The sequence below is a fragment of the Saccoglossus kowalevskii genome, chromosome 9 (assembly GCF_978046115.1).
Source record: "Saccoglossus kowalevskii chromosome 9, keSacKowa6.1, whole genome shotgun sequence".
Lineage (NCBI taxonomy): Eukaryota > Metazoa > Hemichordata > Enteropneusta > Harrimaniidae > Saccoglossus > Saccoglossus kowalevskii.
The window spans coordinates 3,965,001-3,976,508 of record NC_140649.1 but is presented as its reverse complement, the minus strand read 5'-3'; the positions used below and the strand labels follow the sequence as shown (position 1 = coordinate 3,976,508).

The 11,508-nt window shown below is 31.4% G+C and overlaps 2 protein-coding genes across 2 annotated transcripts in view; one reads left to right on the top strand and one right to left on the bottom strand.

Annotated features, from left to right (window-relative positions):
• Positions 1-3,054: 3,054 nt before the first annotated feature.
• LOC100374852 (ryncolin-2-like) lies at positions 3,055-5,845 on the top strand. The gene is made up of 4 exons (XM_006824658.2): positions 3,055-3,178; positions 3,641-3,783; positions 4,216-4,477; positions 5,487-5,845. Exons 1-4 carry the CDS (start codon positions 3,055-3,057, stop codon positions 5,741-5,743), a joined length of 786 nt encoding a protein of 261 aa, XP_006824721.2. The 3' UTR covers positions 5,744-5,845.
• A 2,370-nt stretch (positions 5,846-8,215) lies between these two features.
• Positions 8,216-11,508, bottom strand: part of LOC102802987 (post-GPI attachment to proteins factor 6-like) — a 59,515-nt gene continuing 56,222 nt past the window's right edge. The window contains exon 12 of the mRNA XM_085503065.1: positions 8,216-10,431. Within this exon, the coding sequence (XP_085359191.1) occupies positions 10,114-10,431 (318 nt within the window). The 3' untranslated portion in view covers positions 8,216-10,113. The remainder of the gene's footprint in view (positions 10,432-11,508) is intronic.

Genomic DNA, 11,508 nt, shown 5'->3' with positions numbered 1-11,508 from the left:
CATACTTGTAATCATATTGAGATTATAAACCACATATTTGTAATCATATGGAGATTGTAAACCACACACTTGTAATCATATTGAGATAATAAACCACACACTTGTAATCATATGGAGATTATAAACCACACACTTGTAATCATATGGAGATTATAAACCACACACTTGTAATCATATAAGATTATAAACCACACACTTGTAATCATATAGAGATTATAAACCACACACTTGTAATCATATAGAGATTATAAACCACACACTTGTAATCATATAGGGATTATAAACCACACACTTGTAATCATATAGAGATTATAAACCACACACTTATAATTATATGGAGATCAAAAACTACATACTTGTAATCATATTGAGATTATAAACTACATACTTGTAATCATATTGAGATTATAAACTACATACTTGTAATCATATTGAGATTATAAACTACATACTTGTAATCATATTGAGATTATAAACTACATACTTGTAATCATATTGAGATTATAAACTACATACTTGTAATCATATTGAGATTATAAACTACATACTTGTAATCATATTGAGATTATAAACTACATATTTGTAATCATATTGAGATTATAAACTACATACTTGTAATCATATTGAGATTATAAACTACATATTTGTAATCATATTGAGATTATAAACTACATATTTGTAATCATATTGAGATTATAAACTACATATTTGTAATCATATTGAGATTATAAACTACATACTTGTAATCATATGGAGATTATAAACCACACACTTGTAATTATATTGAGATAATAAACCACACACTTGTAATCATATGGAGATTATAAACCACACACTTGTAATCATATGGAGATTATAAACCACACACTTGTAATCATATTGAGATTATAAACCACACACTTGTAATCATATTGAGATTATAAACCACACACTTGTAATCATATAGAGATTATAAACCACACACTTGTAATCATATAGAGATTATAAACCACACACTTGTAATCATATTGAGATTATAAACTACATATTTGTAATCATATTGAGATTATAAACTACATACTTGTAATCATATTGAGATTATAAACTACATATTTGTAATCATATTGAGATTATAAACTACATATTTTTAATCATATTGAGATTATAAACTACATACTTGTAATCATATTGAGATTATAAACTACATATTTGTAATCATATTGAGATTATAAACTACATACTTGTATTCATATTGAGATTATAAACTACATACTTGTAATCATATTGAGATTATAAACCACACACTTGTAATCATATAGAGATTATAAACCACACACTTGTAATCATATAGAGATTATAAACCACACACTCGTAATCATATTGAGATTATAAAGTACATATTTGTAATCATATTGAGATTATAAACTACATACTTGTAATCATATTGAGATTATAAACTACATATTTGTAATCATATTGAGATTATAAACTACATATTTTTAATCATATTGAGATTATAAACTACATACTTGTAATCATATTGAGATTATAAACTACATATTTGTAATCATATTGAGATTATAAACTACATATTTGTAATCATATTGAGATTATAAACTATAAATTATAAATTATACATATTTGTAATCATATTGAGATTATAAACTACATACTTGTAATCATATTGAGATTATAAACTACATACTTGTGATCATATTGAGATTATAAACTACATACTTGTAATCATATTGAGATTATAAACTACATACTTGTAATCATATTGAGATTATAAACTACATACTTGTAATCATATTGAGATTATAAACTACATATTTGTAATCATTTTGAGATTATAAACTACATATTTGTAATCATATTGAGATTATAAACTACATATTTGTAATCATATTGAGATTATAAACTTCATACTTGTAATCATATTGAGATTATAAACTACATACTTGTAATCATATTGAGATTATAAACTACATATTTGTAATCATATTGAGATTATAAACTACATATTTGTAATCATATTGAGATTATAAACTACATACTTGTAATCATATAGAGATTATAAACTACATACTTGTAATCATATTGAGATTATAAACTACATACTTGTAATCATATTGAGATTATAAACTACATACTTGTAATCATATTGCGATTATAAACTACATACTTGTAATCATATTGAGATTGTAATCTACATACTTGTAATCATATAGAGATTATAAACTACATATTTGTAATCATATTGAGATTATAAACTACATATTTGTAATCATATTGAGATTATAAACTACATACTCAAATTCACATTAGATTATAATTACATACTTGTATTGGTATGGAAACTGCACATTACATTAATGATCTGCAAACCTGACTGCAATATCCTTCACCAATGTATGGTGATACTAATAATATCACTGTTACAATATTCTCATAAGTTGACCACTGTGACACTGTGTATTATAACTGCAGCATTACATCAAAAAGCAGACTTCAATACATTGAAACCTTGTTGTGGCTTGAAAAGACATGAACCTGTATCCGTTACTAGATCAGCTCTTGGTTGACCAACTATTCAAGACATACAAATCAAACTCATTACCAAATGTAAACAATACTTGGTCATTTCACATTCATATGACCTTCTTTTTAAAACTCTGCTATCCACTCATACAACACCAAAAATCCGATTTCATATCTCAATCACACAGACATTCCTTTAAATAATATTGTGTAATTTTATTTTATTTTACTATTGTTTTGCATTTCTATTGTATTTTCAGGCTCGTTATTTTTGCATTGGTTTGTAATTGTTTTATTTGATAACTTTTCATTTTCAGTCGTCAGCAATGTTGAAAACTTGTGAATATAATCTTTCCATGTCCTATATAATATTTTTCCAGTCATAAAATTAATACTTGTATATCCTCTATTGTTTATTAAACTCAGATTATCTATGTTGTGTACATTGACCCCAGATAACGTGTCCTGCAGACTATTTGTTTATTCAGTCTTCTAGCTTGGATTTCATTATTCCGCTCGCGAAGACCACGCATTATGCAATTCTCAATTGTAGCGTTTCTGTATTTACTGTCTGCCATCAAAGCGCAAGACATTAATTCAAGGCATCATACACCGTCTGTGTCGCAGTCGACGTGTACACAAGAGACAATTAATGCATGTAAGTAAATGAGACCACTAAATGATCACAGGAAAAACATGGATGACCATTTTAATAGTGACGCGTTTATATTCGCTGCTATGAGAGTAAGAATGAGGTGTTCTTCAATTCAGAGTTTTACAATGGAAGATTTGTCAATTTTACCGCATATGGCGTCCTGCCGATTTCTGTATCGTATTACTGAATTTAATATAAATACATTTAAGCCACATGGAACGGATAGCCACTGCATTCACAAGACAAGCTCAAAGTTCTATGTGTATTCAAATCAATAATCTAAAATGAAAGAATTTTTTACACAATAGTGATGTTAACCAGGTGAACTCCCATGTGAATGTTGTTCAGCTCAGCCGATACATTGGTTCAGCCCTGGCATGGTGTAAATAAGTCGTGGCTGAGAATACAATGACATTTCTTGAAAATCAAACCATATTCTTATTCAAATTTGTGAATTATATGTAGGCCCCGAACCACGTGACTGTTATGATATTTTACATACGAGTCCCGAGACAAGAGAGAGTGGGAGCTACACAGTACAGCCAGATGACGACGATGAACCATTCAGAGTATTTTGTGACATGCAGACAGATTCCGGAGGATGGACGGTATAAACATTTCTTTTATCCAGTTCGAGTTGGTACGATTCTGTGTCATTAGTATCAATTTGTAAAGGTCATTGTGAAAATGAGAACAATGAATACATAACATATACACTATATACCGACGTTGTACATTAAATTACTTTGCAGCTGTTGGCGCTTTACATACAACTGGGATTCGTTCATAGAGGGCGAGACGTCTGGTAGAAACACGCGTAACAGCATCGTGATCACACACGTGGCAGTCATTTAAAAGAAGATATTTGCTTAAATGATTACAAAATATCTAAATCTTAAAGATACTTTGAATTTTAATAGTTTAAGTGCATTTCAGATAAGTACGTTTCTCTGTCATCATTGGACAATGTTTACTTCCCTATTTACTTACTTACTAACCCGGGCTTACTAACGAATACACATTCCACGTTGTTGTTGCAGGTATTTCAGAGACGAATGGATGGCAGTTTAGATTTTTTCAGAAACTGGCATCATTATGCGAGTGGATTTGGAAATGTAAATTCGGAATTTTGGCTTGGAAATGACAAATTGTATCGTCTTACGCACCAACAAACATACGAACTCCGCATTGATATGGCAGATTTTGATGGCAACACGGCGCATGCTCAATATGATTATTTTCGAATTGGTGATGGATTTAGTAAATATAAGTTAACACTGGGGCAATATGGTGGAGATGCCGGTACGTATTATTGGGTTGTATTAAAACTAAATATTTCTACACACGAGCATTAACCACACCTCCGAAAATATAAATTAACAATCATTTTAATGTTCATTCGATAGTATATGGTTTCGGTAACATATTACTGATCGAAACATTAGCGCCAATGTGCCTATATTATGCGATCTGGGAAATATCTTACTGGGTTATTATGTATATTAACGTGAAATACCACATGATCAGTATTTCACATTAATAACACAGCTATGATCACGAATACTAATACTGGTCATGTTATTCTCATTTAGTGGTGTCTGGCCAGTTGTGATATATTCACCCAAACGATGACGTTGACACAGACATTCCAAGAATTTAAAATACTCAACCAATGTGTACGCACAAGTACACGTCAAACCATGTTTACACATATCCCCATGTTTACAGTCAATCATGTTTACACTCTCACCATGTTCACACTCGCCTGTTTATTCCAACATCATGATCACACCCATACTATGTTCACACTCACATTATGTTCACACTAATATCATGTTACACCTCATGCTGTTCACACACACATCATGTTTACAGTCACATCTTCACACTCGCCTGTTTACAGTGATGCCATGTTCACATTCACATGTTTATACGTCACACTGTTTACACTCACATTGTTTAAATGTCACACCATGTTTATGCTCACATGAAGTTCACACTGGTCGTACGTGTCACATGTTCACATTTACACCATGTGTATACATCAAATCATGTTCACATGCCATGTTTACATATCATATTACTTTTACATGTCACTTCATGTTTACACGTCATAATACATACCCATCACATGTTTGCAGGTAACATGTTCAGATTTACACCATGATTATACGTCAAATCATGCTCACATGTCACATAACATTAACACTCATTATGTTTACATGACACGTAATATGTATACATCAAATCATGTTCTCACAGGAATATTAGTTAGCAAATAAAATGACATTTTACTTCTTATCTCTATCAGGTGATTCACTGAGTTATCACAGGAATCATAGTTTTAGTACCATAGACAGCGACAATGATATTGACAATGGAAACTGTGCTGCTGCTTACAAGGGAGCCTGGTGGTACCAGTCATGTCACCATTCCAACCTGAATGGACCATACCAAGGAGGGGAGCATAGTTCATATGCTGATGGTATTATTTGGCAACAATGGAAGGGATATTATTATTATTCACTGAAATTTACAGAAATGAAAATAAGACCACTAGGTTTTTGAAAGGTTGATTATATTAATTGGGTTTAAATTGCACGAATTTACCAGGAAATACTGTTTTTTTTTTGTATTATTGTCACTACAATAAATACTTTTAGTTATCAACATTCTGAAATTCTTGTTTTTATGTAGACAAATACAGAATTTTCAAAATGATTTTTCTTAAAGTTATTGTGCATATAAGTTGTTCATTCAGCTTCTTTCAGTCATAATTCAAGATTAATGAAAGGCAAAAATATAGAGAATATAGGAAATCATCTCCCCCCCGTTATATTCATGTGTAATCAGTAATTATGAAAATTATCAAAGAATACATTTCATTATGAATTATTCTTATTATATATTTCAGATTTTTCTTGCCTCAATCAGTTGTTTTCAGCCCCTCCCCCCCCAAACGAACAAATTTCAGAATGTCAAAAACCAACAATCTTTATGGTAGTGTTAATTATGTTTACGTCAATTTAATTTAGCAGACTTCACTTATTGAAAATAGCGAGAATTAAGCATGTGACAATTTAATTTAGCAGACTTCACTTATTGAAAATAGCGAGAATTAAGCATGTGACTATTTAATTTAGCAGACTTCACTTATTGAAAATAGCGAGAATTAAGCATGTGACAATTTAATTTAGCAGACTTCACTTATTGAAAATAGCGAGAATTAAGCATGTGACAATTTAAATTAGCAGACTTCACTTATTGAAAATAGCGAGAATTAAGCATGTGACAATTTAATTTAGCAGACTTCACTTATTGAAAATAGCGAGAATTAAGCATGTGACTATTTAATTTAGCAGACTTCACTTATTGAAAATAGCGAGAATTAAAAGCATGTGACAATTTAATTTAGCAGACTTCACTTATTGAAAATAGCGAGAATTAAGCATGTGACTATTTAATTTAGCAGACTTCACTTATTGAAAATAGCGAGAATTAAGCATGTGACAATTTAATTTAGCAGACTTCACTTATTGAAAATAGCGAGAATTAAGCATGTGACTATTTAATTTAGCAGACTTCACTTATTGAAAATAGCGAGAATTAAGCATGTGACAATTTAATTTAGCAGACTTCACTTATTGAAAATAGCGAGAATTAAGCATGTGACAATTTAAATTAGCAGACTTCACTTATTGAAAATAGTGAGAATTAAGCATGTGACTATTTAATTTAGCAGACTTCACTTATTGAAAATAGCGAGAATTAAGCATGTGACAATTTAATTTAGCAGACTTCACTTATTGAAAATAGCGAGAATTAAGCATGTGACAATTTAATTTAGCAGACTTCACTTATTGAAAATAGCGAGAATTAAGCATGTGACAATTTAATTTAGCAGACTTCACTTATTGAAAATAGCGAGAATTAAGCATGTGACTATTTAATTTAGCAGACTTCACTTATTGAAAATAGTGAGAATTAAGCATGTGACTATTTAATTTAGCAGACTTCACTTATTGAAAATAGCGAGAATTAAGCATGTGACTATTTAATTTAGCAGACTTCACTTATTGATAATAGCGAGAATTAAGCATGTGACTATTTAATTTAGCAGACTTCACTTATTGAAAATAGCGAGAATTAAGCATGTGACTATTTAATTTAGCAGACTTCACTTATTGAAAATAGCGAGAATTAAGCATGTGACTATTTAATTTAGCAGACTTCACTTATTGAAAATAGCGAGAATTAAGCATGTGACTATTTAATTTAGCAGACTTCACTTATTGAAAATAGCGAGAATTAAGCATGTGACTATTTAATTTAGCAGACTTCACTTATTGAAAATAGCGAGAATTAAGCATGTGACTATTTAATTTAGCAGACTTCACTTATTGAAAATAGCGAGAATTAAGCATGTGACTATTTAATTTAGCAGACTTCACTTATTGAAAATAGCGAGAATTAAACATGTGACTATTTAATTTAGCAGACTTCACTTATTGAAAATAGCGAGAATTAAGCATGTGACTATTTAATTTAGCAGACTTCACTTATTGAAAATAGCGAGAATTAAGCATGTGACTATTTAATTTATTAAATAACCTGAAATTTTGTTACAGGTATAGCAAGCAAAACAAGAAATTTTGGTTTGCCAAAAGTTAAAGTTAAATAAGTGTTATCAATATCAACAAACAGAATATTTCTTGCTCTAGGTAGTGTGTGAAAGAAGAATGAAATAAAATACCCATACATACACTCACTAAATTTGTTTTTCAGAAACTTATGATCAAGTTTTTTGATAACATTATGTATGGTTCAGTTTTTGGACAATAAGTAAATAATATTTACACAGTAGTTAGTAGTTTTATGAACTCATGTTGTTGTATAATCTTAACTATGTTTTTGAAATGAACATCGGCGGGTATCTAGTGTAAGAAATAGACTTTTCTTACACATGATGTCTTAAAGTTTGTGTTACTCCTGGCCTGGGTAAAGTAGCTTGGATAGAGGATTTAACAATGAAAAAATCCATTTGTATTATAATAATGTATTATAATGTAAAATAATACAACAAATATTAGTAGTATGGTGGTCAATGATGAAAATGGTGGTCAATGATGAAAATGTTTAAAATAGAAAAAAATCTTTTTAAAAAAGCCATTCTTTACATAACATAAAATAGAGTAAATTTTAAAACATGTAAATGAAACCAAATCTGGATGAATACAGTGACTTTTGAGTAATTGTTATAAATTACATACATCTATTCACTGCATAGTGATTATCTAATTTTATTATCAAATCAAAATCTAAAAAAGAAAGCAATATATTAAACTTCAGATCAAATGAATAATTTACATACTTGATGTAAAAGTAAAAATAAATAAAGTGTGTCTCATGATAGTTGTAAGTAATAATTTGTGATACATTTGTACAGTAAGAATAAAAGGCCACTTAGTTTACTTGAATTTAAATACTGGAAGGTCCTTAATTCAATGTAGTTACCAGATAAAATACAGGGGATTTTCTAAAAAAAAAAATGCAAGAGGGAGCACTGCAATTTAGCGGTGCCACCAAGTGGGGGGAGATAGGGTTCTCCCTACCAGGGTGTGGAGATAGGGTTCTCCCTACCAGGGTGTGGAGATAGGGTTCTCCCTACCAGGGTGTGGAGATAGGGTTCTCCCTACCAGGGTGTGGAGATAGGGTTCTCCCTACCAGGGTGTGGAGATAGGGTTCTCCCTACCAGGGTGTGGAGATAGGGTTCTCCCTACCAGGGTGTGGAGATAGGGTTCTCCCTACCAGGGTGTGGAGATAGGGTTCTCCCTACCAGGGTGTGGAGTTTTATGTTAAAATGGTGCATTCTATGTCATCCTTGGGACCAAAATTACTGAAAGACAGGTCACAGTTGAAGACTGTGGCCACATGTGATCCCTGGTCATTCAGAAAGTTATGGTTGCCAGGATCCGCCTGGCCATGCTTGATGACGCTGCGCCCCTTTTTTAAAAAAAAATCCCTGAAATAGATTATTAGTTAAAGCAGTTTCTGTCAATTACTAGTAACATGTATGAAACATGCTTTGCTTAATAGAATTTAATAGGAAATTGTGTGAACACTCGATAAACAGTAATTTTGATGTCCTATCATATTATTGTACAGCAATGTTCACATTGGCTTTGTAAAACATACAACTGGAATTCTGAAATTGAATATTGTCAACAAGAGGAAAGAAAAATCATGGATATTGTGTCATCTTTCATATCTAAGAAAGCGTTATAGTCATACATTTTATGTTTCATAATTGTTTGGGATAGACTTTCAGCAAAAACGCAATATGCCTGTAGGATTGTTTTCCAAAATACCATCACCAACCAAGATCTACCTAAATGCTAGTAAGAGAACAGACGGAGCTGAAACTAAATTGGGAATGTTTTGAAAAGACAACTATATAGCATCCTATATGTAGAAAAGGGGAAGACCCAAGACCACCTGACATAGAACTGTCAATGGATAGTGTCCAGAAAACAGCTCAAAACAGACAGGATTGGAGAATGGATAGTGTGCAGAAAACAGCTCAAAACAGACAGGATTGGAGAATGGATAGTGTCCAGAAAACAGCTCAAAACAGACAGGATTGGAGAACCTTTGTTGCTGCCTTACATATTAGGAGTATGGTGGGAAGTAACAAACAATATGCCTGTCTACGTTTTTCTATGCATGCATCGTTATAGACACACATACTAACAGTAATTGCAGACTTGGAGTACGAGAATTCAATTACAATACGTGGAAAAACAAAACAGAATTTATATTTATACATGTTTAAGAATAGAAAATAGCTAATTTGCATAAAGAAATATGTACATGAATCCATTAATTGAACAGCATACTAATAACCATGCAGATTATAATCACAGTCAATGTTCCATTTACTATACACAACTATTATGGTTATAATTGTTATCTGTTACCAAATCTGCGGAACTAGACCATAAATCATTATCAATATTCAATTCTTCCATAGTATAGCCATCACAACTGCCCTTAGCTTTTCTTGGAGGTAGTAATAGAAGTATACATGTAGCCATGCACACATGCCATAGACTGTGAGTGATGTGATAGTTCTCAGTAGTTTCCACAAAGGTATATACAATAAGACCAGAAATGGCCAGCAATGTGCCAGGAAGAATGTAAAGTAGCCAGCGTTTGCGACTTGGATAAAGCTTTCTTCGTTTGTACATTTTGTAACCCTGTGAATAAAGTTAGAACATTGCAGCATGCACCATTCACAAGTATGGATGAATCATGCAAAGAGACAAGCTGTTATTAGGAAAATATTATGACATGCCATTAGTGAAAAAAACAAACATATTTGTAATATTTTCCTAATATAAAATATCTGTGAATCACTAATCAATGTGTGGGAACACATTTTTATCTATGGATCGATATTCCAAATGTTGTCATTTGATTTACTATGTGAATACCATTATATTATTATTATTATTATGGGATGAATAATTGGTTGTACTGTATATGTGTATATTCTCAGGGCAGACATCCAGGTATTTTTACCACCTGGCAACCATCAGAGTGAAAACAAAGACTGAAAACTCGGGAAAACTGATAGTTGTTGAAACTCTCCTAAACAAGTGTAATAAGATTACCCCTACGTGTGCAACATACATTATATAAATTTGGATTGCTGAGAATTACTTCAAAGTTGACATTGTATTGTTTTATTGACTTTGGCTGTTTTCATTGGTTTCCACAGCAGCTTGCACAGAACTCGTAGAAATATATAGTACAGTGGTATGCCTTAGCAATGTAGAATGTTGACGTAACTCTATCTCTGAAAAATGCTGTGAATAATCAGACCAATGAATATACAGTATTTATATTTATTACTCAAACAAACTGATGGAAAAAATATGTTCCCATTTTCAATTCATTCACAATGATGGGATATATTATTGAGTTTATCAAGCATGCTTATTCTCTATTTTAATATCATTGCGTCTCAGTTTGAATGAACCTATCATGAAGCATTGTATAATCAATGTTCTCCCCATAGAAGGGAACATCTAGGAAGAAAGTATCAATAAAGTAGAACAAACATTGTTCCTGCAGTTTGATTCTGATTGGTGCTTACAAGTAGAAGTGATTTAGAATTTAACAAAGCTAGAGACACATCTGATTATTCAGACTAAAACATATTTCAAGAAATCAACAACTATAGCCTACTCATCAGTGATACTCCCATATAATGAGAGTGCATCCTTCTTATATCTATTGTCACATATATTTAACATGTCTTCAGTGGATGA

Bases quoted from the DNA above. Each gene is read 5' to 3' on its own strand.
- LOC100374852 (XM_006824658.2), top strand. From the start codon at position 3,055: ATGCAATTCTCAATTGTAGCGTTTCTGTATTTACTGTCTGCCATCAAA. The intron at 3,179-3,640 runs GTAAGTAAATGA...AATTATATGTAG, and splicing joins ACAAGAGACAATTAATGCAT to GCCCCGAACCACGTGACTGT. The intron at 4,478-5,486 runs GTACGTATTATT...TATCTCTATCAG, and splicing joins GCAATATGGTGGAGATGCCG to GTGATTCACTGAGTTATCAC.